The following is a 27,506-nucleotide window of genomic DNA, read 5'->3' on the forward strand; positions in this document are numbered from 1 at the left end:
AGTTTCAATGTCAACCTCTATTTTGGGACACATTCAATTGTCTCCACATTTCCAAGTTAATGCAAAGAGCGAGAAAGTTCTCGTTATCATCATACATATTGGCCGGTCGTGGGTAAACACAAGGGAATAGAAATTAAGTCCCGCAGTATGATACGTTCATAGAATGGAGCGGGTACGTAAGTTACTGCAACCGCAGCGTCAACGGCCGCGTGTGTGCTTCTCCACAATTGGGACCTGGCTGCCATAAGGTTTGCAAGCTTGTGGCTTAGGAAATTAAGCTCTTTTGTATAACCTCATGTTTACCCTCATGATGCGATCCCTTATTTTTGATCCGTTCATTGTCTTTCTATCGCTAAACAAGCCGTGTCACCATGTGGAACTCCTTGCCAGAAAAGCGCCGTTTTGTTGTGATTTTTTCATCCATCACAATCATTGTACTTTTCGGCCTCGGGTCTGAGTATCGGTACTCATATCTTGATCATCAAACACTTTTTACAACATTCGGAAAGTCAACTCTGCCATGGATTGCTACTTCCAGTACTTTTTGGGCTGCGTTCGCTCCACTATTGGCAGCTGCTGCACCGCGGTGCTCACCCCCGGAGCTTAATGGTAAAGCATATTCCATGAGCATTGGCAAGAGAAGAGCCGCGGATCATATTATCATGGATGAAAAAGATATCCAAGTGATGCGACGATCCCATACTTGGTTCGTTGACCAACTTATGCAGAACGCTCCGAAGTTAGAATTTAAGCAGGGAACCCAGGGAATTGTCACATCTGCAGGAGGCGATTATTTCCCTCCACTTCTCATCAGCCTTGAATTTCTTCGCCGCACCGGATCTACTCTACCCGTCGAAGTCTTCCTTGCCACACCAGATGAATACGAACCATTGATATGCGAGACAATTCTTCCTTCATTAAATGCGAAATGCCTCATTCTTTCTGATATTATCGATCAACACGAGCTGCCATTCTCTTTTTCGGGATACCAACTAAAAGCTTTTGCAATAATATTCTCATCTTTTGAATCAGTTCTTTTTCTTGATGCAGATAACTTTCCTGTCTACTCCCCCGACGATCTATTCACTTCCACGCCTTTCACTTCAGAACATCTTGTGCTGTGGCCAGATTACTGGAGCCCAACTCCCTCGCCAACTCTTAGTAAGATAATTGGTCTTGAAGAATCCGTCCTAAATAATCGCCCTACAATCGAAGCTGGGCAAATTCTAGTCAACAAGTCACATCGAACCGAGGCATTGTTACTAGCGGCATACTATAATGCCTACGGTGACTATTATTACCACCTCATGACTCAAGGAGGTGCAGGAGAAGGCGACAAAGAAACATTTTCAATAGCTGCCCTTGTTCTTGGAAATAGTTTTTACACCGTATCTCAGTTACCTCGTCCCCTCGGTTCACGTGGAAATGGTGCAGCCGTTCTGCAAGCTGACCCTATAGAAGATGTGAGCTCAAGAGGAGAGGCAATCCCAAAACCATTCTTCATCCATGCAAGCTGGCCACCGAAGCTTAATCCACTACACAATCATCAAGACTCGAGACAATGGGGCAGTAAAGAACACTCACTAAGCACATTCAATGGTTTAGATGTCGAACGCGTAGCGTGGGAATATATGGTACAAATGGCATGTGATGAAAACATTATCTTCAAGAGCTGGGGGAACAAAACGGAGAAAGGTATCTGTGAGCAGACTAGGGGAAGCTTCAAAAATATGTTTGGAGAGGAATATAATAAGTTGGGCGGGTGAATGGAGATTTGCGAACCTAGCTCTGCTATGTGTATGATCTGTCCATAATGGCAATTCAAGCGATATCACAGGGAATGTGAGCGGCGGTATAAGACTTCAAATGATAATCGGAAGTTTAATTGTGCAGAAAGGCTCTGCACTTCGGATTGGAGAGTCCAGTCATGAAATCAAGGTAGTGCTTATCAGGCAACTATTGGCTCTTATCACAACGAGCCCACTTGGAAGCTTTATCTAACCGCTTCGCTTATTAAAAAGTGTACGGAAATGAAACACGCTGAAGAATTGTTTCATGGGTTGCTAATCAACCTTTATGGAAAAAGTTCCGAGCACATTCTGCCCGACTCTGTTACTTGCAGGCCGACCAAAAGTATTTGAAGCTCAGGGTATCTATTTCTGGAATCTCTGGCTTTAAGTATCAAGTATTTCAGGAATGAAGGCCTTGCACCAAGATCCGGGCCCACAACTGAGCCCAAGAGACTGCATTCATAATCTCTTGAATAGATCGAAGGAGTGGCCCACATGTGCGCGTGTATGGATAGGACGTCTCCGTGCCATTTGGCCCTCCAAATCTTTATAAATCTTCAATTCAATCTCATAGTCCAAACTAATTCAATTTTCACCATCCTGAAAGAGTGGCACTCTGTTAATTACTTATGGAAATGAATAGCCGAGGTATACGGTTGTCAAAATGTCTATTTGGATTCAATATATTTCGGTTTACTCAACAAAATCGCTTTATGAACTTCCTTGATATTACATCTCTCATCAAGAAAATCCTGCGTTTTCATCTTCGAATTGCTCTCATGCCCCCTCAAATTCTGGATAAACTGTCCCTCAAATAATAAACTCTATTTATCATCAACTGGATCTTAATAAAAGAAAAAAGTGCAAAGACGATATAGCCGTCGTATTACTCCACGTTCCACCGTCCAATAATAGTATTATACAATCTGACATCTAAATATCCTAGATGTCTCTTTGAATATATCATCAATTTATCACAGAAAATAAGGGGCATGGGATTCAGAGTAACAGGTATCAATTTTAAGACACGAACTTTTTTATTGAACTATTCAAGGCATGAGAGTGATTTGCTATTGTTCATTTGTATATTTTACCACCGTGAGAGGATTTCCTCTCTCAAGCATACCCTTGCAGGTCAAAGACGCACCATTCGTTCATAATTGGCCACTTTCCACTTCTCCCTGTATCATAAACCCATGATGAGCCCGAACACACATTCTTTACTTAATCATCAGCAAACTGCTTTCTATCCGCATGGGAAATGTATACTTACAGGTTTAACCGGACTTTCAAGTCCACAGCTTGTGTTCTCCCTCCATGGAATCCTTCGTTTGTTGCTTTTCAAGCAACAGTGGCTGGCATTCTGCGTTGGCGATATCGTTCTGTCTTTCCTTCTCTGCCAACAGCTGCTTGGATTCTCTTTCAACATTGTTCCCTTATTCTTGGTCCTCCTTACGCTCCTGGATACATATGAATATGATGACTATGATTACTATGAATAAAACAATCACAGTCAATATACCCAATACCAAAAGGATCCACGGCAGCACATTCATGAACATGTCCCAGAATTTGTCGCTAGCACCCGGTATATGCTCCAAATATCTTGAGCAGTGCCAATTGTCAGAAGGGGGTGGTATAGTGCTGTTTTGTGGGCTGCTGGAGAGCGGAATTCGTGCTACACAATGCCAGATGATGTTGGTGGGTGGCATGATGAATATTCTCTGAATTGTGGATAGTGTTGTCTCTCGCTGCGGTCAAGACCTGTCGTTTGGCGCGAAGTTTTGAGATCGAGGAATTGATTCGTTGTTTTGGGACCTTAAAGTTTGTAAATGGATGTCTTAGTTGCTGTTTGTGCTATGTTGTACCGAAACGTGATGATGTTGTTGAAATTTAAAATACATTGATCGTAAAGTTTTGATGGTGAGAATTCAAATTTTACAGACACCATATTGGCTTGCTCACTACGCCTAATTTATTAGTGCATTCGGTCATACGGCTGAAATTTTCACCCTCTAAACAGTTGAGTGAATCGGTTCTATCAGAAAACTTCAATTCACTTCAATAGGATGAGCAACTTCCACTCGTCTAGTTGACTTGAAGTTTTGTCCAATAATATAGCTCGCAAACTTTCGCGGGGTCAAGCTTACTGATTATTAGATCTTGGCATTGAATTGGTAGTTACCAAAACCATTACTTCGCCTAGGTCAGATATCTAAAAATGTTATTTTTTTCTGTCTAATTCACTTCAAAAAAAAATATTCGAATGTTGTATCATCGAAAAAGCCTCTTATTTGTGTATTATATTATATGTCTTGATAGCTTGTAGATAGCAGCCCCCAATCCATCGCCCAATATAAAATGCAACTCTATTACCACATAAATTTTACTAGCGAGGTTCTCTCAAAGACCCTCGTGTGGCAAGGCTGTCTACATATCTAATTCTTTGTACGAATATGAGCTGTATGTCATAATAGTGTTGGTACGAGAAGGATACGGAAGACGTAGCACCCACGAATTGCGTAGGTCCTGTATGTCTAATTGTATTCTATCTAAAGAGCTAGGTATGTATTGAAAGCAGTAAGTCTTATATAGACTTATTACTGAAAGGGCTAGTTTCTTTCGCATTCGCTTAGTGCTTTACTACACTAGCTATATTACAGTAGTCATTGAATTGAAGCCATTCACTACGTTCACACAGTTCTGTTTGTGGTGTAGCCTGTGATATTCTGAATGACACATCAGAGTCAAGATTGGTTTCAATGAAGCTTTGTTTGACTAAAATTGTTAAAGGTGGGAAGCAGATGTTCTTTTATCATAATTTGTATTTGAGCTACTTTTATGAAATAGAAAGAGTTGCACGAGCGTACTAAATTGTACACCAGCTGAGTGCACGGTATGTAAATACCGTAATTTTGACAAACTGACCAAAATCCCTACCTAGGTACTTATTAGGCATCTAGGTAATCATGGTCTATATACCGCCTATTCAAGTCAATATAAGTATGAATAGGAGTGAAGGCCGTATCGTACCACATTTATTACACAACAACCATCGACAATCCTTCATGCATTCTTGGCCATTCGTTGTCAAGATACCCCCCTTCAGACTATGTTACATATTTATAAAGTAATTATCAATAAATTAGAACCTCTTTCTAATCTAGTCATCCATATCTCAATTCCAAAAAAAAATCTATAGCTTCTGTGCAAGAATCGCATGCCTACCTACCTATTCAGACTTTTGAGCTGAAATCAGTATCCATTTTCTTTTACTTCGTCTACCAGGTAGCCATGGTATGCATTATTCCTTAGCGCTTTCGATTTATTCGTCTCTATTCCACTGTGGTTCAAGAAGTTATGTGTTCTGCAGCGTTCTTCCGTCTCAGCCTTCAACCACTGCACAAAATACTGCCAGGAGATTGTGGTACATGGGAGCAGTCATCAAACCTTCGAAACAGTACAGTCACAATTGGGTGATTCCTCCATATGAAGAATGGGTGAGGCTGGTAATATTGTTGGGGGCGGCACGGTATGGAAAGGTGCTGAAGACTTAACTCGTGCAAGTTTAGGATGAGATGGTTGTATGATTTACCATAAATTTAATATCTGAATAGGATAAAGAAGATACCGAATGGGGGGTTTCATGGTAATTTTGAGGATAGAAATCATGAAATCACTTTTGGAAAGATCCAATTTACTGAACTAATCCTGCAATTATATGAATAACCTGATGAAAACAACGAAGCGAGTTCCACATTCAGTCAACTTTGCATCATAACAGAGGCTACATCTCTCCATAGTTTCTACCAAAATATCATTTAATTCCTTCTATCAAACTTATAGTGGCAGCATAGTTTGATTGTCTTAATTAGTGACTATGACATAATGACCTAAGACCCCAGATAATTTACGATCCAATAAAGTGATGAACCGTCGCCTGTTTAAGCGCCATCGATCATCGAAAGTGTCATATTTCTGTGTTATTCCATCCCAGAGATAACGATTCCCACCGCCAACTTAGTTAACAATGATTTGCCTTATAGCTCAACACGTCAATATTCAAGGAAGAATGTACCGCTCCTTCTCCTCAGACCCATATTTGAAATTAGTTTAACTTTTTCTTCCACAGTAAGACTTCTCCACAATCTTATTTGTTGCCTCCGCTGCAGCAAATTCTGACCTTCAATCTTGATTTCTGTTTGTCTTCTACTTTTCAGCTCTCTCTGTATCAATAACGCCATTTGCTTTATCCTGACATCTTCCTCTTTTAGTTCACGCTCGAATCTACGAGTTACGGCAGCCAAGACCACACCAACTAGTTTGAAGACTGCCAGCCAAATGACCAAACTAAGGAGAGTCTTCAGCGCTTCTGTCCAACTGTTCTTGGTGTATATTAATACACCTTTGTTGCCAACTTTTATTTTGATAGTGTCGTGAAATATTGAGGGGAGCATCTTCATGTTGTAATATTGAGATTATGATGTATAGCTGTTTGAGAAGAATCAGATTTTTGTAGGTTTTGAAAGGATTGAAAGTTTGGAGTTGTAAGAATCTCAGATGCTATAAATAAAAAATCAGTGAACGATTTATAACCAAGAAAGGGTCTGATAATGGCCTCTTACAATGCATCTGTTTACTAGCTAGTGGAGCTTTCTCAACCGTAACATAAGCAATTCCCGCGGCCGTACCACTATGACACGCATGTATTGTATATAGATACGTATGACGTCACGTGCCAGGGCCCTTCAAACTTCTGACGACGTGTGGTCTTTTAATGTACTCAATTCCCAGAGTTATAACATCAGAATGGTAGCAAGCGTACTATTTGCAAGTCCTAGTATCTAATCTGAAGAGAAACCCAAGTAGGCCTGAAATGTTTTGCTTCAGCCTAAATTGATTCAAGAATCGACGTGAGATGCATCGTACAGGACCGATCTTCCTCTAGTATGCATAAATCATAGTAGCAAGATATTAATACACGATTCACACATACTAAAGGTTGGAAATTGAATAAATTTCTTAGTTTTCATTTACTTGAGATAATTCATAGAGCTTAAGCTTCCTGACATTTAGGTCCCAACAAACTAATAAACCACCGAGAGCAATTTCCCATCACCAAAAGCGTTTTTATCCCCCTATGACTCCCAGGTGCATTGTTTAATGTGCTTAACCAAATGATGTCCATAATCTTTGGTCAAACTGGCTCTGAACTCTCCCCCAATGCCGTTAAGCAGCTTAGATGGTAATTGTACCATAATCTACCTGTCGCTTTTCAACAGGAAGTTCTCGATCTTTGCCTACGATCCCTCTTTCCTGCTCACGTCTCAGCTGTCCATTCGACAAATTCTTTGCCTTTCTGTTGTCAACATCGTCAGGTGTGTTCTTAAACTTTCGTGGATTCAAAATCGGCTGGCCTTCTTCCTCGGCGGCCTCCTCTTCCTTTCGGGCGGCCTCTTGTTTCTTCTGGAAAGCCTTCCTTTGCTTTTTTAGATTCTGCCTTATTTTCTCCTGACACTTTTCAATCGAAAGATTGATCCATTCTAGCAAAAGGCAAATCCAGTCTAGCGAAAATACAAAGGCGAGAACTAGCCCCATGAAAGCCATGGTAAGGAGAAAGATTTTCAGTAAATCTAACCACTCAAGTTCTAATTCAAAATTTTCTGTCGGCTGTGTACCATTTGTGAAACCAGCTATTGGCATGATAGCAGGCATTGTGCTGATGTGTTGCTGATGTGTTGCTGTTGCTGTTGTTGTTGTTGTTGTTTTAAGAAGTTATCTGAGGCAGAGATCCAGATCGGAAAACTGAAAGTTTTGAACGTGATGTTGATGATTTTAGAAGCCAAGTCAGATCTGTCCACAGTTCATAAATGTTAGAAAAACCGAATAATACGGCTGCATCTTCGCTAGCGTTTCCGCTTCAATTGATTCACAACTACTACCGAGGCATCTAATCTCGAGCCTAGTATTTTTCAGGTTTCATATATCTGGGATGGGAGTGGTAATCGAGATGTTTCATTACATTCTGCTCTAGAGATACACGTGCATTCTATACTATATCGTGATTTCAATGAATACCATTGAATTCTATATGACCGAATTTTAAAACCCCGATTTCCAATAAATTACTTCCTAGGTATTCAATATCGAAAACATTATCCCTAGGATTCTCTGGTTTTTGAAGAAGCTTAAAGAAATCTGAAAAGCACGAGCTTAGGTAAACTCTGTTAAAACCTGTATTTATAATCTAGTACTACATATGGTCAAGCATTATACAATAGAAAAAGATCTTACAATCATTTACATAATGCCACTTTCATCACTGTCATGAGTGAATTATTGATTTGTACTAAATCTCTCGAAGATATTTATATGAGCACTATTGTATCACAGAGCGAGGGTCTCATTCGTCTAGCAAATCTGGTTTGAAGGTACTGAATTCTGATCAGAAGAAACGATAAGAGTAGTTGTTGTCAAGATAGCTTAAAGGGCGTTGATAAATCCAGATTCAACTAGTTTGTATTATTCGAGTAGCACCTAAGAATTACACGAATTCTGAATCCTCACTCACTTGATCAATACGATTTCAAGATAAGATTTTATTTAAAGTAGTAAGAAATCGTCGCTCAAAGCTCCTATCCTACAAAGGCTCCTAGCTGCCTGACAGTAACTCCCCGAGATATATCTCGCATATTGTGTACCGTACAAAGTAAAAAAGAATTTTTTTTTTTTTTTTGAAAAAAAAAACCAGCCATCAGGCTAGCAACCTGCGCCAATTGCGCTCAATCCATCAGACCGATCTTAGGCCTTCTTTTTTCCTTTCCCCTTCACAACCTTTCCGAACCTTCCCTTGCTCACATTCTTGCGTTGTGTAGCAGTCCATGGGGTGGAGTATCCCTCATAATCGAAGTCATCCTCCGGTGCCTTTTCAGCCTTTTTTTCCTCCGGCTCATTCATGAAGGCATCATATTCGTCTAGGATGATCTGCTTCTCCCTGCCTTTGATCACCTTCTTGCGACCGGTTGGAGTTGAAACCGGCTCGCAAAAGTCGTCGAGTGGCGCAGTTTTGACGACTTTTGCTTTGGCCTTGGTAGTTCTCTTCGATATTGTAGGAGTCGGAACAGGTGTTGCCAGTCCATTCTTCGCCATTAGCTCTCTGACTCTAGAGCTTCTTCTCAGAGTCGTTGGCGTCATTGGAGTTTCTTCATTTTGGGCCTGCTTGCGGCCTCTTCCCCTAGGGTCTCTTCTGGGTGCTGCTGGCGTCATCAACTGCTGTTGGGTTGCTTCTGTAATGTCATCATCTATAATAATTGGGGTATGGTCCTCAAAATCTATAGATTCGGAATATTCGGCGCATGATTTAATGCCCAATGCGCTCCAGAGTGGTGTGACATTGTCGATTATTCCAAAAACAATCAAGACACCCAGTGCGATTAAAAACGTTTGGAGAGTGCTGAATTTCTTTTCTCCAGTCGCACGAGTTGCCTTTCTTGCAATGGCAGCTGTGTTGGTCCACGAGTATGAGGTGGATGACATGATTGAAGAGATTATAGTGTTTCTTTCTTCTTCGATTTATTGATGAAAAGAAGTAGAGTTCGCTTGGAGATTTGTTTCGTTGACGAAGAGTAAGAAGGTAGAAACTTTCGATTTGTGATCTAGAATCTGAAGAGAGTATTCTGTTGAATGAAGTATCTGTAGATAGACTTTCTGATGTATTATGAAAAAGAATGTAGAGTTGACCGGGAGCATTCAGAGACTTATATAGAATTCAGTCAAAGTTTGAGACTCCCCAATACTGCCAATAAAACCGTAGCTGAGCTAGCGTGACATGTTGGCAAAAACATTGAGTTGAGTGCGGTTCTTGCCGTAGCTATCGTGCGATATGATTTACAGTATCGACTTATCATTCTTGCGTAATACAGCTGGAATTTAGAAAGGGGTGAGCAGTACGTTACGGCTCGCTAAAACGGTCAACCTGTACTACCTGATATTTTGATGAGACGTTCTTCGGAGGTGCTTCATCCTGTTATCGTCTAAATTAATTTGCTTCGTTTGACGAAATTCGAGGGCGCTGTAAAAAAAATCACCTTTTATAAAGTACGATGTGCTACATGCTTCTCTGAGAAATTCTTCCCCAAGGAATCAATGACTAATGAACGTTAATGGCACGATGACTTTGCTTGATGATCATGCCACCCAATAACGAAAGTCACGAAACCCAAACATATTTCAAAAGTGCATTGTGATTTGAACTTTCGAGTAACGCGACAATCTGAGCATTTCTAATTCATTTTCAAAATATTTAATAACTATAAAATTTCCCCCCCTGAAAAGTTTCCGACCATGTGGTCGAAAATCTAGCCAATCCCAAGTGATAACACTTGTGCAATTCCTGTTTTGAGTTTGCTCGCTTAAGCTTCTGATTGGTGCTCTAAAAAGCCATCGTGAACTTCCCGCGCTGACATCACTTTTTGGGAAGGAAGATATTTTTGAAAGCATATTAGCATCAAGTTTCCTTGAAATGAGCAAGAATCAAATTTTGCGGATGAAACTTTTTGTATATATAGTCATCAGGATATTTCTTGCTCTCCTTGCGTTTCGTGTACAAAAACCGCGAGAGCTATATCGAATGCCTAGTGTCTAATCCCATCACACAAAACTTACCAATAGTCCAAAGTCGAGCTCACCCCACTCTTCAAAATGGGTATTCCCTACAGTAAACAGATTCATTCCGCTTTCGACCAGTCGCAAATAATGATGCGACGACTCCAAACTGAAGTCACACCTCTTGTCGCAGCCGGATATCCGTTGGTAGCGTCCGGCTTCGAAGTCCTCAAGACAACCAAAAATATTGCCATATTATTGGCGGTAGTACAAGTTTATACTGCTCTTATGCTGACAGTTATTTTCGGGGTCGGCTGTATGCTTTTGGTAACGACGAATCCGGATTTAGAAGATGAGAGAAGAAGGATGATTAGTCCTACTGTGAGAGCAGGAGTGGAATGGATCGAAAAGTGGGGAGGGTGGGTGGAGTGGAGCGTCAAGTTTGGGATTGTGTGTGGAGTGGCGGGGATGGGAGTGGGTGTTTGGAAAGGGGAGAGGGCAGGAGAAATGGAAAGTAAGATGGTTGTTGAGGGTGAAAACGAGACTGGGAGTGAAGACAAGGAGGAGGATGGAAGTGATGAAAAAAATGAAGTGGATGATATGGATGATGTTGGGAAGTAGGAGGCCCTTCCGCACCAGTTTTCATGAGTTTATGAGAACTATCGCAGTTTCGTCATTTGATTTTTGTCTTTCAGGGAGCGCGATACCACTGAGGCATTTGGGAGTTGGTGGAACACTTGGGATCTGGGTTGAGAATACTAATAAAATCTATCTATCATTAATATCTCGGAACTAATGCAAATAAATATGATTGCGTCTAGATTATTGAGCTCAAATAAGTCAGTATATGAATAAGATCATCTTGTGTTTTGTGTAGTTGGTAGGAGAGCAGGAGAGCACAGAAACTTCCCTAGCTGATATAATTCTTACTCATTGCAACGTGCAATCACTCCGCTGAGTAGCTTCCGTTGACTTCTAGTTGACATGGGACAAGGGATATTGTAGTGACCAAATTGAAAGGATGGTATACTGATATTCATTTCGTCAAAAGACCCATTAACTGATAGTAGTGTGCACTGTATACAACTCACTCGCGTCAACAGTTTTTGGCTCACTCTACTTCGAAAGGTTTGTTTTATCCTTCACGCAGAAACCGCCCCTTCCTCTCACTGTTCATCTCAGCCCCAGCGCTGCCCCCCCCAGGCCCACTAGTACAACACTGACACTGATGATGTCCACTCCCCATCTGACGAGGCATATCTTTGCGCAGTAGAATTTCGCAATAGCAAGAGCCCGCATATCTCACCCACGGAAATCTTCCCCAAGAGTGCGCCATGGAATTAGGCCACTTGCCTTCCACTAACGCTTTGAATTTCTCGGCAAAATGTTCCTTGGTATGTGGAAATACTTTTCCTCTCACCGAAGTTCGAACTTCATTGCCATGAATACAGCAACACAAGTGCGGAAAGAGTACGATGATCTCTTTTAGGGAACTATAGTTTAACAAGATAGGTCGAGGACCAATTTTGTAGTTGATAGTTGAAGAGAAATTATTTGAGATCGCAATACGCTGGATTAATTCTTTATCAGCAAAGTTTTCAAATGTCGGTTCCTGTCTGTTACTTGGAGATACAGATATTTTCTTTGACTGAAAGAGTAGAATATCGACTTCGGGGCTAAAGTACGCGCGGCCGAATGGCATGCGCGGCATACCAGGAAACTGTGGTAAAGGTTGCTCCAAAAGCTTTTATATCTCTAACGCATACTCTCGAATTGCATTATTAATGGATAGTGCGATTGGAGGCTTAGCACGGACACTACTCTGAGCGTTAGCTGCAGTATGTGCAACAGAGTTCAAATTTCGTTGATCGGTCGTTTGGTCATCAAGAGCGCTGTGGACAGCAAAACTTGGATCGACCGAGACGCATGGCTGGATATTTATATCGAAAATTCTTTGAGTAGAAAATGTGCACTTGATCATCATAAATTGCATCTCTCAGGCGATCTCGCCCCATGCGGCTCTTGGTGTGAACTTGATGTTGAGCTTGACTATCAGCTATGCTTAGCTGGTGGATCAAGCTCAGCGAGGGACGCGGCAGGAACTCTCAAGATGATTATCTTGCTTTTCTGAGCCGCTTCTTGTGATTCGCGCTGGTCGCGCTCTACGTGCTGGGTAGCAGGACGTTGGTTCATGGCTTCAATGGCCGATGATGAGGATGAGCCAAAAATGGACATGTGATTGTTCGAATTCATTGTGGAAGATGGTGGGATTGATAGGTAATTCTAGTAGGGAAAAAGAAGTACTCTTGGTTATAAGACTTGAGTAGATATCAAAAGTCGATCTAATCAAAAGTTTGAAGAGGTCAATGTGAGAACAAGAATTAATTCACTCACAAATGGTATTTTAATCGAGTTGCAATTTAAACGATGAAAGAAAATAGATGAAGATTTTTTCACCAAGAGCAATCATTCTGATCTTGGAATACTCTCCAGAGCCCCTAGTCAAGCCCCCTTTGAGATCATTCAGAATATCATGCAACTATATCAACTCTATCAACGCTTAGAAGCCATGAGGAAGCGTAGTCATCATCACCCCCAATATCTCACACTTCCCCTTTTTCTTAAACATACTTGACGCGTTGTGCGCGATGTAGATGTGCAGATATATACACATCCTATCGGTGCCAGTATTGGTTGTGCCTGGGTGAATATCATATATTGAATATCATCAATACACTGACTGACTAAACTAAACGCAATCACCAAGCTCTCTTCTTATACATAATACAAGTACAAATCAACACAACCAATTTCACAAGCCTTTCTTCTAATAAATTCTTAGTTCAACGTTCTTTGTATACAGAGTGTTTTATTAATATTCAGTTGAGTCGCTTACATTGCTGCTTTTGTAGAGCCCGTGCCAAGTTCGAGTTGTCTAGCACCTCCCTCTCTCTGCATTCCATAGTTAAAGATAATAATAATATCATGAAGCTATACCGGCCGGCATACGTAATACAATTTATGAATGCTGATTGTTTATGCATTTTTACTCATCTGACAGCCCTAAACACTCCATCTAGCCGTAACTAACTCCCAACTCTCCACTTTCAAACCCCATTCATACGGCCCACTGAGCTCGTTTCGACAAGCACATACACACACTCTCTATCTTCTTATATACTTTCGCTTAGCAAACATACTGGCTTCACAAGACTACATATATACACAAACCAGGCAACATCATGGTTTCTATTCCCTACCAGGAAGCTCGTGATTAGACATAGCATCCCACAACATACATACCTACTCAAAACAAGCGAAGCCAACCTCGATCAAGCGAAGAAAAACGTTCTAAGAATACACATTTCACGCAATCATCGCCTTCACATATTCGTCATTTGTCTTCACGCTCCAGAAAACCACAGTTCAGATTTTGAATCACGTATTTATTCTCTTTTGCTCTCTAAAAATACAAACGGTGCTATTAACAGTGTGGTGACCCAAGTCAAATGACGTAAGCCAAAAGAGGTGCAAAGGTCACCTCCGGTATCATTCGAGTAACCTGAAGCCACGCTACTGACGAGCATGATCACAAACTCCTGCTAAAAGGTACATGTAAATGCAAGCCACAACCATGATAAATGCAGAAATGACGTTTGAGTATGCAGAATCCCATCACGTGTGCACATTAGGTGCCAATCAAAGAAAAATTATGAAGTAGAGAACAGATGGCTTATTTGGACGTGGTCTCCATTTCTTGGGGGGTTTTCAGGAAGAAAATGCTTTGAGGATACGGAAATTTTGCGGATGCCTAGGGTAGGTTGATTGCGTGGAGATGCCACACAAAATCGGAGATGAATAACCAGGTTGATCGGCTGGAAAATGTGAAATCTGCGAAAACCAGTTTCCTTGCTTGTTTTCAAATATGGAATGGCCAGTTTATGATTCCTCCTCTGTCTTTTTGAAAACCCTGTGATGATGTTAGCTTTGTACGTGAGGGGAGTCATGTGAAGGGATCGCACAAATGTCTTTCGTAGAAACTGAGCATCTGTTTTTCGTATTAGCTTGGGACAGTCAGTTGCGTATTTGGAGACTGTACCTTCTGTGGGCAACGTTTGTATACTTGATGTAATGGGTGTTGTGACTTGGCTCCGCCCTTCCATGTCAAGTATACAATAACTTCCGCGTTAGGTCCTTCCATAGCTTCAATCGTAACAACTTCATCTTCCCAACTTCCTTGTGGTGGTTTAAACTGAACCGCTTCTCGGGATGCAGGCGGCGTCGATGAGGCGGGGTGGCCATTCTTTCTTGACCTCTTTCCGTTGGATTGAGGGGTACTAACGCCAGCGCTTGGACGACCACGCTTCTTTGTTTGCTTCTTTTCCGCTGCTTCTGCCGCCTCTGCTCTCTTTTTGTTGTATTGTTCTATCAGTTCTTCTTTACCACCAACCGTCTCGAGATACATGTTCAGAATGTCTTGTGCAGTTTCCCTATAAAAATAAAACAAAATATCAGCCAAGTAACATTAGAGGGAGTGAGTGTAAGTTACAAATTCTCTTCCGGCTCCCATGTCATATCTGACTTCTTTTCATAACCTTCCCATTTCACCTGGAACCTCAAGACGCCCTTCGAAAGTGTTAGAAATCTCCATCATAGCACTGAGAATTGGGTCGACCTACTTCCTCGTCAAAAGAATGCTTCAAAATCTTTTCAACAACATATCTGCCCATGCGTTAGTGATTGAATGTGAACATTCCAAGTATGGCTGTCGCATACTCATCTTCTGCTTGTTCCTCCTCGCCTTCTTCATCTGACTCGACTTTTAACTCTTCTGCAGGCTCTGACTCCTGTTTCTTTCCTTTTCCCTTGGCTGACTTCTCAAATTCTTGTTCGCTAACATCGGAAACGGAACGCTCGTCGTCGCTAATTTCTATAAAAGATGAGCGCAGGCCAAATGTTTATACCGATTCGAGAGGCATCATTCATGGGAATCTAGCTGGAGTGTATCTTCAAGACTCTGTGATGCGATATGATGTGTGCGACTTACGAGGAGGCATTGTTGCGACTGAGCTTTAAATATGCGCAAATAGGTTATGAGCTTTTTCTGGCAGTTTCGAAACTCAATTGAGAGGGAGAAAATTACGAAACAGGCGACGAATTTGACTTGTAGTAGTTGAAAATGAATGCGCAAGTCTTTGAAGGTGGTGAATATTGAAAGGGTTGTGTAGGTAATTAGCTAGAAATGTGAAGGAGACGCGAATCTACCAAAAGATCAGCTTGCTCAGGTTGCTTGGTGACAAGTTCGTGTTCTCACCAATCATGGAATGGGCTAGTGGATAAGATAAGCACAGGAAAATGCTTGTTCCTATGTTGCATTGTCGGAATAATGTCGGCCCGAGGGGACTATCCAGATGTCATTCCAAATCCATCAAACATCCCACATAAGTCTCAACTAGATCTGCACCAACAGAATTTACAGAATGGACGTCGCGGCGCTCCTGTGGTTTGGAATCTGTCAGCGAACTTGGGCTAAGGTTGATGAGGGCTGACCCGTAGCAAGTTGTGTGCGCGTTATAGAATTTCAAATTCCATCAAAATCCAAGGTCTTTTCGTATAGCGATTCACGGTACCGATTCTAAGGAAAGGGCAACTTTGTTACTGATCCGTGGCAAAAGAACGAGAGTTGCCGCAAACCCCATAACATAAATCCTTTGAGACCTATCACCTTGGGATATTTCATGTAGCCATAGGGAAAGACGTTCAAGCCGTTTCATTATTCTATCCCTCTTCAACTATCTGCTGCTGCATGTCATAGAAATTGCAGGTCAAAACTTCAGCTGTGTTTACAGTCTCCCTGTTATGAATTTTAAGATCCAAGAACACATTATGAAAGGGTCAGGTTATGCTCAATAGAATTGTAGATATCTTACCAAATTTGTGTGAATTCTTCCCTGTAAAATATCGCCGCACTTGCCATTATAACTGACGCCGTTTTTCTGTTGTTCAATTTTCCCCAGATCGAGACGGATCAGGTACATCCGATAGAACATGCAAACTTTTTTTCACTTCGCAGCCCGCTGTTGGGCGTCGTCCGTGTTTTCTTTTCTCGCCTTCATGCCAGATTTAGCATATTCAGAGTAGCCCTAAGCACTTTAATGGAAGCCTCATACGACGTATAATCTCCTCATCTTCAGGACCTGCTTTCTGAAACCATTTAAATGGTCTTCTGCGTGTATGGATGCCGCATAAAGCAAAAACATGGATGATAGAAGGTTATAGGATAGTGTTGAACTTCTGTTCGGTGGCAATCCTCGCCTGTTCGATCAGATACCAAGTGCTGATGATGACGGCACTGAATCATATATATGCGTAGCTGGCTTGATAGCAGAATCTTTGCTTTCTTGGGGGGGAAAGAACATCTAGCTTCTCTTTTGCGTTGAGCTTTTGAAAAGGTTGACCATTGGAATCCGGATAAGATAAATCGACTAAAGCATCGGCTCACTTGAGCATCCCATAGGCTTATTGTCCCAAGTCAACATGTACACTCACACGGCACAGTGCGCACCAGCGTAAGAAATCAATCGCGCAATTCTTCCCCCCGTCCTGACTCTCTGAGGTGGCAATATGATGGCTAACTTCATAAGCCATTTCCATTCAGTTGATAACATTTCCCTCCCCAAGTAAAAAAAACTTGTCCAGGAAGTATAGATGATCGTAGCAGACGGGGGAATCGAAAAGGAACATGACAGGAAATATCTCCAATTCTCCATTCTGTTATATTGGTTGAGGTGAGTTCAATTCTTCACCCCCTTTCAAATCTTTCAAATCTTTCAATCACATAAGAGAGAGGAAGGAGAGATAACAGTAGAGATGAGGCTTTCATTTCCAAGCTTCACTCCAGGCTGACTTGAGCAAAGTGTGAGATCAACCGCAGCTGAGTCATCCAATAATTTACCAGATCACGAGATTTCCTGCCCAATTCGCGTCAAAGCCAGACTTCTGCCTGGATAAAAGTGGGGTATTTCAGGCTCCCTCCTCCATTGCCACATCTCACACGTCTTTCTCATTAAACATTTCCCCTTGACAGACAACAAACGAGAATTGATCACAGATTTTAACTATGTGATGTTTCAATGAGAAACTCGTTCTCAAAAAGTATAAGTAATTGATGCTTCTTCATCGAAATACAACCATTTCATTGATTCCTTTTTCATACTCTTCATACTCCCCATACGCACATCTATTCCTGACACGCTCAATTCTACAATTGTGTGGATCATCAACTTCCTCTACCACTTCCTGTAATCAGCATTCCAAACTTCCTACAAAACCCCCTTTTATCAATCCATTATGCCTCGCGCCAAACGTACCGTTCAAGAGGTTGAGGAAGTCGAGGCAATTGATTGGAGTCGATTGGTTGTGACTGAATTGAAAGCTGAACTCGAGCGTCGTCAACTCCCAAAGACGGGCAAGAAAGCAGACTTGGTAGCACGTCTTAAAGCTGATGATGATGAATCATTGAACAGTGAACCCAAAGCTCCTGTCATTCAACCTTCTCCTGCTGAAGCTGGTCCTTCTACCACTTCTGATGCACCACCAAAGAAGAAGAGAGCCAAGAAGGAAAAGAGTCCTGATGTTGTGATCGAAGGACAGCTTGCATCTGACGTCGTCATCTATCAAAATGTTGATACTCGTAATGGAGAGAGACGAGAGAGAGAATTTGTTGCAGAGCCTGATGCAAAGTTCAAGGATAAGGTCAAGCGAATCAAAAAGGAGCGTATGTTCATGTTGAACAGGCAGAAAATTGTCGATGCGAATGGAAGAGCTCGTGAGGAATTCGATATTGCTGGTAGTACCGGTAATATTTATCAAACCAAAATTGGACGCGTTCCAAGTTGTACCTGCATGGATGCAGTAAGTGCTACTACCATTCTCTCTCCTTGTATGAAATAATACTAACCCAAAATCAGAGAATCCGTGGTCAAAAATGCAAGCACATTAATTGTAAGTATTTCTACACCCCAAGTCGTATCTAGCCACAAACTAACAGATCATAGATGCCCTGATCATCATTTACAAGGCGCCCATGCATCTTTGCTATCAACAAGCATTCTTATCCCATGAACTGGAGTTCATCTGGGCCAACGCACCCGTCACTCGTGCACCTGACGGACACGACCCTAATGCCGGTCCCGAAGATGAGAGCAACTACAATGGCAAACGCAAGCCCATCGACGGCGAATGTCCCATCTGTGTCTTCGATATGGAACCTGACACCGAAGAGATCGTCTGGTGTAAAGCAGCTTGTGGTCAGAATTTCCACAAAGATTGTTTTGCCCAATGGAAAGCTAGTAAGCATGGTGGAGCTGTGGCTTGTGTTTATTGTCGTACTCCTTGGCAAGATGATGACGCACCTCCTAGACCTGTTCCCGGTAGTTTGGCTTCGCTAAAGGAATCCGCACCCAAGGTGGGCAGTTATAAGAACATTGGTCACACTGATATGTATTCTCAGGCTGTGTCTGGAAAGAAAAAGGGTTGAACGTTGCTTTATGTCGCATTTTCTTCCACAATGAAAAGATCAAAATGTCAACTTTCTTGGAGAAGGTTGATGAATGCGTAAATGCATTCTTGCAGTAGCTATGGGAAAGGCAAACTTCTGATGGCTGGAAAAAAAAAAGAGGACAAATGTATCGCTGGGTTTTACTATAGGGTTTCCAGCACATAAAACACGATGTTACGAATTTCTTTCTCACAATTTACAACCCAAGGAGGCAGGGGGGAGATGTAATATATCCATTTGCTTTTTGCTGGATCTAGCTTTTTAAATCTAAATTAATTTTGCTCATCCAACTGCTCATCTCAACAATGAATTTTTTTCGCTTGTGGTCGTTTGATTTGATATGAAATGATCATGGGAAATTTTCTGGTTGTTAGTAATGTGAGAATGAGAATGAGGATGAGGATGATCTATTCGGGGACTATCTACACGGTATGGATATACGAGCTAGTATACTGAACATGGAGTCCTTTATCTCTATTTATCAAGGGGATGCGCAGAATTTGTTTTAATTTCCTGTGGGATTTTGCCACTTATCTTCGTAGGACGTACTTTTGTTCGTGGTAATGGGTGTGAGTGAGGGTGTGAAATTCTAGATTCTAGATTCTAGATTCTAGATGGTAAGGTTATGGAGAGAAGAGAGGAGGAGGAGGAGGAGAAAAGGAGAAAAGGAGAAAAGGGGGATGGATCGGAGTGAGAGTGGTGAGATGATTGGGTATATATAAATATATAAATATATAAATACAATATAAATATTAATACAAATATTAATGAATTCACATCATCGTCATCAGCAGCATCATCATCATCATCCCACCATTCTATATCATGATCATATCCAAGTATCATAACATAACATATGCTTTAAATATTAGACTCATACTGTCTGTGATAGTATGATTGAATCATCATTTAATCATAAAATAGAAAATAGAAAATAGAAAATAATCCTACTCCCATTCTATCTCTATCTCTATCTCATCTCATCCCACATTCATTCCCTTATTAGTGATCTAATAAGAACCATCAAGAAAGACACATCTATACTTCAAAGACTTTATTTCATCTCTACCACACATAGAAATAAATATATGAACTTTGAAGGAATGAAAATAAGACAGATTTAAAATCACGTATCTATCTCTTACTTCCATGTATCTAATCATTCAATTATTCATTCATTCATTCATTCATTCTTTCTTCCATTCTTCCATTCTTTCAATTTAGAGACAGACGAAACTCAAGTAAGATGAAATAAGGTACATTTATTTCCGCAAATTTTTCCCCTCGTTTCTCCATTCCAGCCATTTCATCTGCTCTATCGTTTAGGGACAGACAGGTACATTTATTTTTGCAATTTATCCTCCATCTCCATCTCCATCTCCATCCCTTCCCTTCCGTTCATTATTAAAATCAAGTACATAGAATTCCTCAATTTTCCACCACTTCGCGCACTTCTTTCATTCTTCACGGAAGTAGCGTTAAAAGGTACAAATAGAACGTTACAAAAATGAGAAAGAAAAAACATGTGTATTTAGGAAGCGCATTTTGGGAGTTAGTATTGACAGATGTAGTGGTACATGTGCGAGCGATTGAATTGAGACCAATACATCGATCTAGTCCTTCTGACGAGAAAGACTACAAGTGGTGGATGTCGTAAAGTAAGGTGTGGTGAACTGGAATTGTGCCTCCTTCCAAGTTTGTTGATGAGAGATTGTACGGACTGGAGACCAGGTAGCTGTAAAAGAAAAAGCTAGGAAAGTTGTGGCGAAGAAGAAAGTCGTGCAGTCAGTAATTAGTTAGCTGATCGGTTGCTAGATCATCTCCGTCTATCTTGGGATGACGAAGAAGTTGTCGAATAAGCAAAAGTACTAGAACAGACAGCGCAGGCCGCAAGTGGAAAGTAGATATGAAACTGAATAGTTGGTAAACGAAGTGAAGTGAGGTATTGACAGCATACGGCAGAAGATCGAGGTCTCAAAATGGAAAAGTTGTAGACAAGTAACAGGTTAGACCTCCACATATTCAAACTTCATCAATCTCTGGTGAACCATTGACATAGTTTGTGCCTCTATTCTGAGCTTGTCGCATCTCATTATCATAGTTGTACACGCCACGGCGTCGGTTTAACATTTCCTCAACAGGGCTTTGTCCGCGATATCTGAGCTGCTCATTTTCTGGGGTTTCTGAACGATTAGCTTCTTCTGGGGATACAAGACATGGATCATTGTACCCATCAACTTCAGGGCTATTGCAGTCCGCAACAAGTTCCATGAATCGCTCTTCAAAATCTGTAAGATTCTTCTTATCTTTGTATAGCTTGCGACGATTCTCGGCCACATCGTTGTCTTCCTGCATTAGATTTTGACTGTTGCTAATGCCTAGATTTTCATTCATGTGAGTATCTATAGCATCTAAAAAGGAGTGGAAACATTTACCATTATCAGGATGATTGGTAGCCAATTGAGTTTCAATATAGTTCTCGACTTCTTCATGGACATGGCGAAATAGACGGTTTTTTAGGCTGAGACACACACTATCCGCAAATCTATTCGCTGCAACAATGTAATATCCTCGAACATAAGCTGCGACATCGATTTGAACGGCAAATTCATCTCTACCCAATTGTTCCGGGGTGACCTGACTTACGAGGACCTTTCTCGCGTTGTGATATTCGGGAGTAAATTTTTCCGCTTTAATCTTCTTGGGATTTGTGGCTAATTGTTTGTCAACAAAACAACTGGCACGGTTCTTGTGACGAGATTGTTGCAACTTCTCTAGCTCAGCCTTCTTGTTCTCGTTAATACCCTTTTCATTCAAAGTGAATGGAGCGAAACTTTCCGTTTGGTATATATCTTCAAGTGTTTGGAGCTGCTGTGCACAAAGCTTGTCAAGCCATTCACGAATGGTTTCTGTCGACTTCTTGAATAGGAATGTCTGTCGATAAATACCTAGATGCTTCTCGAGAATACTTTGCACAGATGAACGTAGTAAACTCATAGCAGCATGAAGGACTGCTTGGTAGGGCCCTTTCCACCTGCTCACAGCTTTCTGACAATAGAATCGGTGAATCCTAGGATCCACTACATCTGGTAGGCCATAGCTACTATTCTGCATTCTGTTTTGAATTTCGCCAATGTTCGCAAAGTTTCGACCAAGCTCCGTGTATTTCTCGAAGACGGTTCCTCGGAAAGGGTTTGATGGACCTCTGGCATTGAGTATCGGTCTTGGTCTGGATGTTTCAGGGGTCGAGTTTTCTGCTTTAAATGTTGGCTGGGGGACAACATCACTACTTATATCTTGGAATCTGCGCCTCCTACCAGATGTATCAGGTACATCAACAAATGTAGTTTCTTCATCATCATCACTCTTGTCAAGATTAATGACAGGGATCTTTTGTGTGTCCGATTTATGCGAGCAACCGATCAATGGCTTAATATGTATCAATAAATCGTGGAATTGGCACGAAAGCTTAGTCCAATCCCCATGGAAACTGGTCTCGGTATGTTCACTGGTCATAAGTCTCTTTACTTCTTGGCTGAAATTATGCAATAATCTCTGAACCTCAAGTTGGACGTTTTGGCTCGGCAACTCTGGAAGCTTCCGGAGATTTTCATCGATCTTAGCTCTATGCGCGCTAAGTTTCTTTTGTATTTTAGGAATGCTATAGATGTTAGATAGCTTTAAAAATTGAAAGGAACTCGAATACTGACTCTTTCTTAATCGAAGTCACGAGGAGTTCAGAAAGTACATTTTGAATTCGATTAGTACCACATCTGTTCCGAAAATTAGACCATGGACCATTCCACAGTTTATCATCTGCAAAGAATTTTTCCTCTTCTTGGCGAGCTGTTTTATGATAATCCGATTCCCCTGCGTCAAATTCTGGGCCAGGTTGTTTGGTAACCAGCCAGCCATGTCCCAGTCGATGTTCCTTTCCACTTAGAATGTTCTCGAAATCTGTGTTGCCTGTCCTGTCTGAGAGAGTGTCTGGTTTTGTTAATACTCCCACACAGCGGCCTGTGGCGTTCAAATCTTCGATAACCCTTTTGGCTCTAGATAAGACCGGGTCGACAGTCATGCTCATGGCAAATATGATCAAAGTATTTTCTTGCTTAATGTACCTGTGAAGTGTAAGTGTGATTGCGAATAATTTCAAGAGAAAAATATCAACTAACTCTATTGCAAGGTTTTCAAAAACATCCACCAAGTATTTCTCTTCTGGATTTGGCATATTGGAAATAATACCAGGCAAATCGAAGAATGAAAGAGCAGGAAGTTGAGGTCCATAAATCTTGACTTCAACAACATTCGGTGTGATCTTCGCTTCTATATCAGTGTTGCCTGCTAGAGCTCTTTCTCCGGTGCCAGGTATAAACTGCTTGTAATCCCGGTCATGGTTGAGTAGAGCAATTTGAGCCCATCTCATGTATTCCGCCAGTTGTGACTTATCTGTGAGTCTAGCAAACTCAGTTTGGACCTGATCTTGCTTAATCCAAGGTGGAAATGGTTGGGTTGTATTTATGTCCTTAATTGTCACTGGCCGTCCCATTTGCGCGGCATACCTATAATCCTGTACGAGTGAGATGGTGCATGACCAATCTGCCGATGGTGTTGTAATTATGTTGGCAGGACATCTAGTGCAACAGCCTTTGTCGCGAGGTACATGTATTCCTGCCAAAGCACACATCAATGATGACTTTCCAGCACTCTGATCTCCAATAAGTATGAGCTTTGGAAGGCTGGCAACATGCTCAAGATTAAATTTTCGCATCTCATTGATATGGTCGATAAGTCTCTGGGCAAGTTCGCCTATTCTCTTGATACCATCGCCGTTCTCCATATTGATAGTAGCAGATTCGCTTCTACAGTTGTTATCGGCGAGGTAGTAGGAATTGGGTGAGTATCCTGTCAGTCATTAGTGATCAGCTAGCGCACAATGAATCATATGGGTAGTCGAGTTCTCACTGTTGTCAAAATGGCGAGCCGGACCAGAGTCGGGTTGTTCGGATTGATCTTGAGATTCTACTGAGCCTTGTAGATTTCCAGTGGCCGGTCTATGTGATGGTTCCTTCTTGACTGCCCGGGGACCTACTGGGATTTTGATGCGTGAGGAACTTGACAATTGGCCATTCGTTGAAGTGAAGTCTTCCCTCTGCTTTCTTGTGCCCCGGAAAGCCATGACGAGAATGGGTTATATGAATTTTGCTAGTATTTTTCTGCGCCAATTATGTATCAGCGACTGCAGAGTTCAATAAACTTGGAGGCTTAAGAAGTTTCAAGATCGGTCGGTGCGGTATCTCATACATGCGAAGATCAAAAGAAGGGATGGCTTACCGTGGAATAGCAAGAGCTAGAAGGTTTAAATGGAATCTTGATTGCTAAACAAAGGTAGAAGACTGTTCCATAGGACTTAAGATCGTTCCAACTCGGAGTCAATCAACAGAACCTCTCCGCACTGGAAAATGCGAGAGATGATCGTTGCAAGGTAGCAAGTTGGAAGTGTATACCGAAAGATGATAACAGCGAGCAAGTTGAAGACTTCCACAAGTAGCTTTGCAGGAGTCAAAGAAGACTTGATACAAGGGTCAAAAAAAACTGGACAGACGGAAAGTTGAAGGTGAAGGAAAAGCCGAAGGAATCAAAGATTCTCATAATACGCGAGCGTGACCGCGTAGAGTGTTTGCATGTGGCCTTGAGAGCAAACGAATTCCCTCGAATGAGAGGCGAAAGAACATGAGAGTGAATGATGGATTTGCAAAGAAAGGCTTGGGAATCGGCGATCAGAGACAGTCGAATAACCTCAATTCTATAGATTCGGGTTGTTTTTGTTTGATATCACTTTGGTATGTTTTCAGACGAATATCCAAATTGTATGGCCTTGCCCACCAAAACTGATAGATACCTACAAAAACTGCAAAGAATAGCCAAATCGATTTTACAAACACTAGGGAATCTGATAGAACTTCAGATATGCAGCTGTACCGTTTAGATAGACCTTGATCCTATGCACACTGCCGGTTTGGGGAATTCAAGGAGGTCGTAGTGATGTTTGGACTCAAAATTGACAGACTTCACTCTAGTCACCCCGCGGCAACGGGTAGTTGAATCCTCGTCCATGCTAATGTGATGCGCCTGTCCAATGGAATAGATTCTGATAGCTAGGATTCTGGAATTTGCTTTTTTGGGTCGGCTTCTCACATTAGCCGAACGGGGAGCTCCCTTTCCTATGTCTCTGTGATCGAACTTCATGGTCGAATGTTGTGAGTGAGGCATGATATTGATTGTGAGACTGGATGAAGTGTGGTTGAAGTGAAAGATATCTTTCCTCCGTAGAATGAGGGGACGGAAAGTGGAGTCAAAGAGCTGCCGACTAGCTGTCTTATCCTCTTATCTCTTATCTCTTATCTTCACATGACTTGTGCATCATTTATGTATTTTATACATGTGCACGGATCATTGAGGCCCCAATTTCAACGGAACAAGCCATGCCATTCAAATTCCACAGCTCTAGAACCAATGCCAGGTGTTCATGTTAATGTTCATGATAATTTTGCAGATTTATATTGAAACGCTCCCATAAAAAAATATCCTCACCACCTCAATCATTCAAAATGTCCTTACAGATCCCTCATAGAGCAAGGCCAGGCAGTGCTGCTCAAGCAGCAACAAAGGCTGTTATTCTGGTAAATCTAAATTCATGAAAGTATGCAAATGCGCAAGGAAGAAGGCTGATGATGAGGCTACTAGGTTGGTGGACCATCCAGAGGAACCCGCTTTAGACCATTGTCCTTGGATCTTCCAAAGGTATGTATATTTACATTCTTTTCTTTCGATGTTTGACTGACTCTCGTTATCCATAGCCGCTCTTCGAAGTTGCTGGTCATCCCATTGTTTGGCACTGTCTCACCGCCATCGCAAAAGTCCCCTCCATCGAAGAAGTGTGCATGATCGGTTACTACGACGAATCTGTTTTCCGCGATTTCATTAAGGATGCTGCACACGAATTCCCCCAAATCAAGATCGTTTACCTAAGAGAATACCAAGCTTTGGGAACTGCCGGAGGTCTATACCATTTCAGAGATGCTATCCTCAAGGGGCGACCAGAACGTTTCTTCGTTCTTAACGCAGATGTCTGTTGTTCATTCCCATTGAATGATATGCTCAAGCTATTCGAAGACAGAGATGCTGAAGCTGTCATTCTTGGTACCCGTGTCAGTGAAGATGCTGCCAGCAATTTTGGTTGCATCGTTTCCGATTCGCACTCCCGCCGAGTTCTTCATTATGTTGAGAAGCCAGAATCGCACATCTCGAACTTGATCAACTGCGGTGTTTATCTTTTCGCAACCGAATGTATCTTCCCTTCCATTAGAACTGCCATCAAGCGCCGCACCGATCGTCCACGTCTTGTTTCCTACCCATCCTCCGAGAACCTCGACTCCTCATTCTTCCAAGATGACGAAGATGTACAAAAGAATGAAGTTCTTAGATTGGAACAAGATATCTTGAGTGATCTTGCCGACAGCAAACAATTTTTCGTTCATGAGACCAAGGATTTCTGGAGACAAATCAAAACTGCTGGCTCAGCTATTCCAGCTAACGCCTTGTACCTCCAGAAGGCATCGCAAACTGGTTCTAAGGAATTGGCCAAACCATCTGCCAATATCCTTGGGCCAGTATTTATTCATCCAACTGCACACGTCGACCCGACCGCCAAACTTGGACCTAATGTTTCGATCGGTCCTCGTGCTGTCATTGGCCCTGGTGTCAGAGTAAAGGAGTCTATTGTCTTGGAAGATGCTGAAATTAAGCATGATGCTTGTGTTCTATATTCCATTATTGGATGGAACAGTAGAGTTGGTGCTTGGGCTCGTGTTGAGGGAACTCCAACACCAGCTAACAGCCATACTACCAGCATCATCAAGAATGGTGTCAAGGTTCAAAGCATTACTATCTTGGGTAAGGAGTGTGGAGTTGGTGATGAAGTTCGTGTACAGAACTGTGTCTGTTTGCCATTCAAGGAGTTGAAGAGGGTACGTTTCTCTATTCTATGGTACTTTCGGATTTTAACTAACAACGATAGGATGTTTCCAATGAAGTCATCATGTAATGGATTGATGGGATTTATGTATTCAAAGGAATTTACAATTAATACTGTGGCGTTCTTACTCAAGGTTTCTACTCACCGCTCTCCGTGATGATCTAAAAGAGAATGGTTCATATCATAGATCAAAATGCATTTTGGTTAATTCAATTTCATTTTCCGAAAACATCGTGCCCAAATGTTCGGAATGTAGAGTCCTGATCGGTTTCAGTGTGTATGTCGGACAATGCTCGGCTCGGTAGCAAAGGAATGTATCGGGCATCTCACGGGAAGATGCCAAGTCAATTTACTATTTTCACCACAGCCTTTTCTCCTTACATGAAAAAGCATTGGTCGCTGCAGCAAGATTACTAACCCTCAATACAACATACCGGAATGGACGAAGTATCTCCAAGCAATCCCGATTATTTACAGCTGTGGTACGACAGACTTGAGATTTACAATGCCGAAA

At 41.7% G+C, this 27,506-nt stretch overlaps 8 protein-coding genes across 9 annotated transcripts; 4 read left to right on the top strand and 4 right to left on the bottom strand.

Annotated features, from left to right (window-relative positions):
- The first annotated feature begins 262 nt into the window (after positions 1-262).
- BCIN_13g05300 (hypothetical protein) lies at positions 263-2,756 on the top strand. Its single transcript, XM_001554741.2, has one exon. It carries the CDS (start codon positions 372-374, stop codon positions 1,764-1,766), a length of 1,395 nt encoding a protein of 464 aa, XP_001554791.1. The 5' UTR covers positions 263-371; the 3' UTR covers positions 1,767-2,756.
- A 4,191-nt stretch (positions 2,757-6,947) lies between these two features.
- On the bottom strand, positions 6,948-7,570 carry BCIN_13g05310 (hypothetical protein). Its single transcript, XM_001554738.2, has one exon. The coding sequence runs from the start codon at positions 7,503-7,505 to the stop codon at positions 7,029-7,031; it is 477 nt and encodes a 158-aa protein (XP_001554788.1). The 5' UTR covers positions 7,506-7,570; the 3' UTR covers positions 6,948-7,028.
- An 877-nt stretch (positions 7,571-8,447) lies between these two features.
- Positions 8,448-9,750, bottom strand: BCIN_13g05320 (hypothetical protein). Its single transcript, XM_001554737.2, has one exon. The coding sequence runs from the start codon at positions 9,324-9,326 to the stop codon at positions 8,592-8,594; it is 735 nt and encodes a 244-aa protein (XP_001554787.1). The 5' UTR covers positions 9,327-9,750; the 3' UTR covers positions 8,448-8,591.
- A 531-nt stretch (positions 9,751-10,281) lies between these two features.
- BCIN_13g05330 (hypothetical protein) lies at positions 10,282-11,228 on the top strand. Its single transcript, XM_001554736.2, has one exon. It carries the CDS (start codon positions 10,491-10,493, stop codon positions 11,013-11,015), a length of 525 nt encoding a protein of 174 aa, XP_001554786.1. The 5' UTR covers positions 10,282-10,490; the 3' UTR covers positions 11,016-11,228.
- Positions 11,229-13,828: 2,600 nt separating this feature from the next.
- BCIN_13g05340 (hypothetical protein) lies at positions 13,829-15,656 on the bottom strand. The gene is made up of 7 exons (XM_001554734.2): positions 15,442-15,656; positions 15,171-15,324; positions 15,074-15,116; positions 14,944-15,020; positions 14,494-14,884; positions 14,417-14,442; positions 13,829-14,364 (listed from the first exon to the last, which is right to left on the bottom strand). The coding sequence occupies exons 1-7, from the start codon at positions 15,449-15,451 to the stop codon at positions 14,334-14,336; spliced, it is 732 nt and encodes a 243-aa protein (XP_001554784.1). The 5' UTR covers positions 15,452-15,656; the 3' UTR covers positions 13,829-14,333.
- A 1,753-nt stretch (positions 15,657-17,409) lies between these two features.
- On the top strand, positions 17,410-19,190 carry BCIN_13g05350 (hypothetical protein). Its single transcript, XM_001554733.2, has 3 exons — positions 17,410-18,308; positions 18,365-18,398; positions 18,452-19,190. The coding sequence occupies exons 1-3, from the start codon at positions 17,745-17,747 to the stop codon at positions 18,931-18,933; spliced, it is 1,080 nt and encodes a 359-aa protein (XP_001554783.1). The 5' UTR covers positions 17,410-17,744; the 3' UTR covers positions 18,934-19,190.
- Positions 19,191-20,105: 915 nt separating this feature from the next.
- Positions 20,106-24,462, bottom strand: BCIN_13g05360 (hypothetical protein). Of its 2 annotated transcripts, XM_024696878.1 has the most exons (7): positions 24,289-24,461; positions 23,920-24,170; positions 23,130-23,859; positions 22,665-23,075; positions 21,390-22,615; positions 21,185-21,332; positions 20,106-21,137 (listed from the first exon to the last, which is right to left on the bottom strand). In XM_024696878.1, exons 2-7 carry the CDS (start codon positions 24,131-24,133, stop codon positions 21,122-21,124), a joined length of 2,745 nt encoding a protein of 914 aa, XP_024552692.1. In that variant the 5' UTR covers positions 24,134-24,170; positions 24,289-24,461; the 3' UTR covers positions 20,106-21,121. The 2 variants fall into 2 exon arrangements, with proteins under 2 accessions (XP_024552692.1, XP_001554782.2); XM_001554732.2 differs by having other exon boundaries at positions 20,106-21,332; positions 23,920-24,462.
- A 967-nt stretch (positions 24,463-25,429) lies between these two features.
- On the top strand, positions 25,430-27,448 carry BCIN_13g05370 (hypothetical protein). The gene is made up of 4 exons (XM_001554731.2): positions 25,430-25,637; positions 25,702-25,758; positions 25,815-26,984; positions 27,035-27,448. Exons 1-4 carry the CDS (start codon positions 25,566-25,568, stop codon positions 27,059-27,061), a joined length of 1,326 nt encoding a protein of 441 aa, XP_001554781.1. The 5' UTR covers positions 25,430-25,565; the 3' UTR covers positions 27,062-27,448.
- The last annotated feature ends 58 nt before the right edge of the window (positions 27,449-27,506 follow it).

Source organism: Botrytis cinerea, chromosome 13 (assembly GCF_000143535.2).
Source record: "Botrytis cinerea B05.10 chromosome 13, complete sequence".
Taxonomy (NCBI): Eukaryota; Fungi; Ascomycota; class Leotiomycetes; order Helotiales; family Sclerotiniaceae; genus Botrytis; species Botrytis cinerea.

What these genes read in the sequence shown, in the direction of transcription:
- BCIN_13g05300 (XM_001554741.2), top strand. Translation starts at nt 372, where the DNA reads ATGTGGAACTCCTTGCCAGAAAAGCGCCGTTTTGTTGTGATTTTTTCA.
- BCIN_13g05310 (XM_001554738.2), bottom strand. Translation starts at nt 7,505, where the DNA reads ATGCCTGCTATCATGCCAATAGCTGGTTTCACAAATGGTACACAGCCG.
- BCIN_13g05320 (XM_001554737.2), bottom strand. Translation starts at nt 9,326, where the DNA reads ATGTCATCCACCTCATACTCGTGGACCAACACAGCTGCCATTGCAAGA.
- BCIN_13g05330 (XM_001554736.2), top strand. Translation starts at nt 10,491, where the DNA reads ATGGGTATTCCCTACAGTAAACAGATTCATTCCGCTTTCGACCAGTCG.
- BCIN_13g05340 (XM_001554734.2), bottom strand. An exon ending in AGCATTCTTTTGACGAGGAA is followed by an intron (nt 15,021 to 15,073) that starts GTAGGTCGACCC and finishes ACACTTTCGAAG; the next exon opens with GGCGTCTTGAGGTTCCAGGT. An exon ending in AGTTTCTACGAAAGACATTT is followed by an intron (nt 14,365 to 14,416) that starts GTGCGATCCCTT and finishes ACATCATCACAG; the next exon opens with GGTTTTCAAAAAGACAGAGG.
- BCIN_13g05350 (XM_001554733.2), top strand. Translation starts at nt 17,745, where the DNA reads ATGCCTCGCGCCAAACGTACCGTTCAAGAGGTTGAGGAAGTCGAGGCA. An exon ending in GTTGTACCTGCATGGATGCA is followed by an intron (nt 18,309 to 18,364) that starts GTAAGTGCTACT and finishes ACCCAAAATCAG; the next exon opens with AGAATCCGTGGTCAAAAATG. An exon ending in AAAATGCAAGCACATTAATT is followed by an intron (nt 18,399 to 18,451) that starts GTAAGTATTTCT and finishes AACAGATCATAG; the next exon opens with ATGCCCTGATCATCATTTAC.
- BCIN_13g05360 (XM_001554732.2), bottom strand. Translation starts at nt 24,133, where the DNA reads ATGGCTTTCCGGGGCACAAGAAAGCAGAGGGAAGACTTCACTTCAACG. An exon ending in TTTGAAAACCTTGCAATAGA is followed by an intron (nt 23,076 to 23,129) that starts GTTAGTTGATAT and finishes TACACTTCACAG; the next exon opens with GTACATTAAGCAAGAAAATA. An exon ending in TACCAATCATCCTGATAATG is followed by an intron (nt 21,333 to 21,389) that starts GTAAATGTTTCC and finishes ATGAAAATCTAG; the next exon opens with GCATTAGCAACAGTCAAAAT.
- BCIN_13g05370 (XM_001554731.2), top strand. Translation starts at nt 25,566, where the DNA reads ATGTCCTTACAGATCCCTCATAGAGCAAGGCCAGGCAGTGCTGCTCAA. An exon ending in CAACAAAGGCTGTTATTCTG is followed by an intron (nt 25,638 to 25,701) that starts GTAAATCTAAAT and finishes TGAGGCTACTAG; the next exon opens with GTTGGTGGACCATCCAGAGG. An exon ending in TGTCCTTGGATCTTCCAAAG is followed by an intron (nt 25,759 to 25,814) that starts GTATGTATATTT and finishes CGTTATCCATAG; the next exon opens with CCGCTCTTCGAAGTTGCTGG.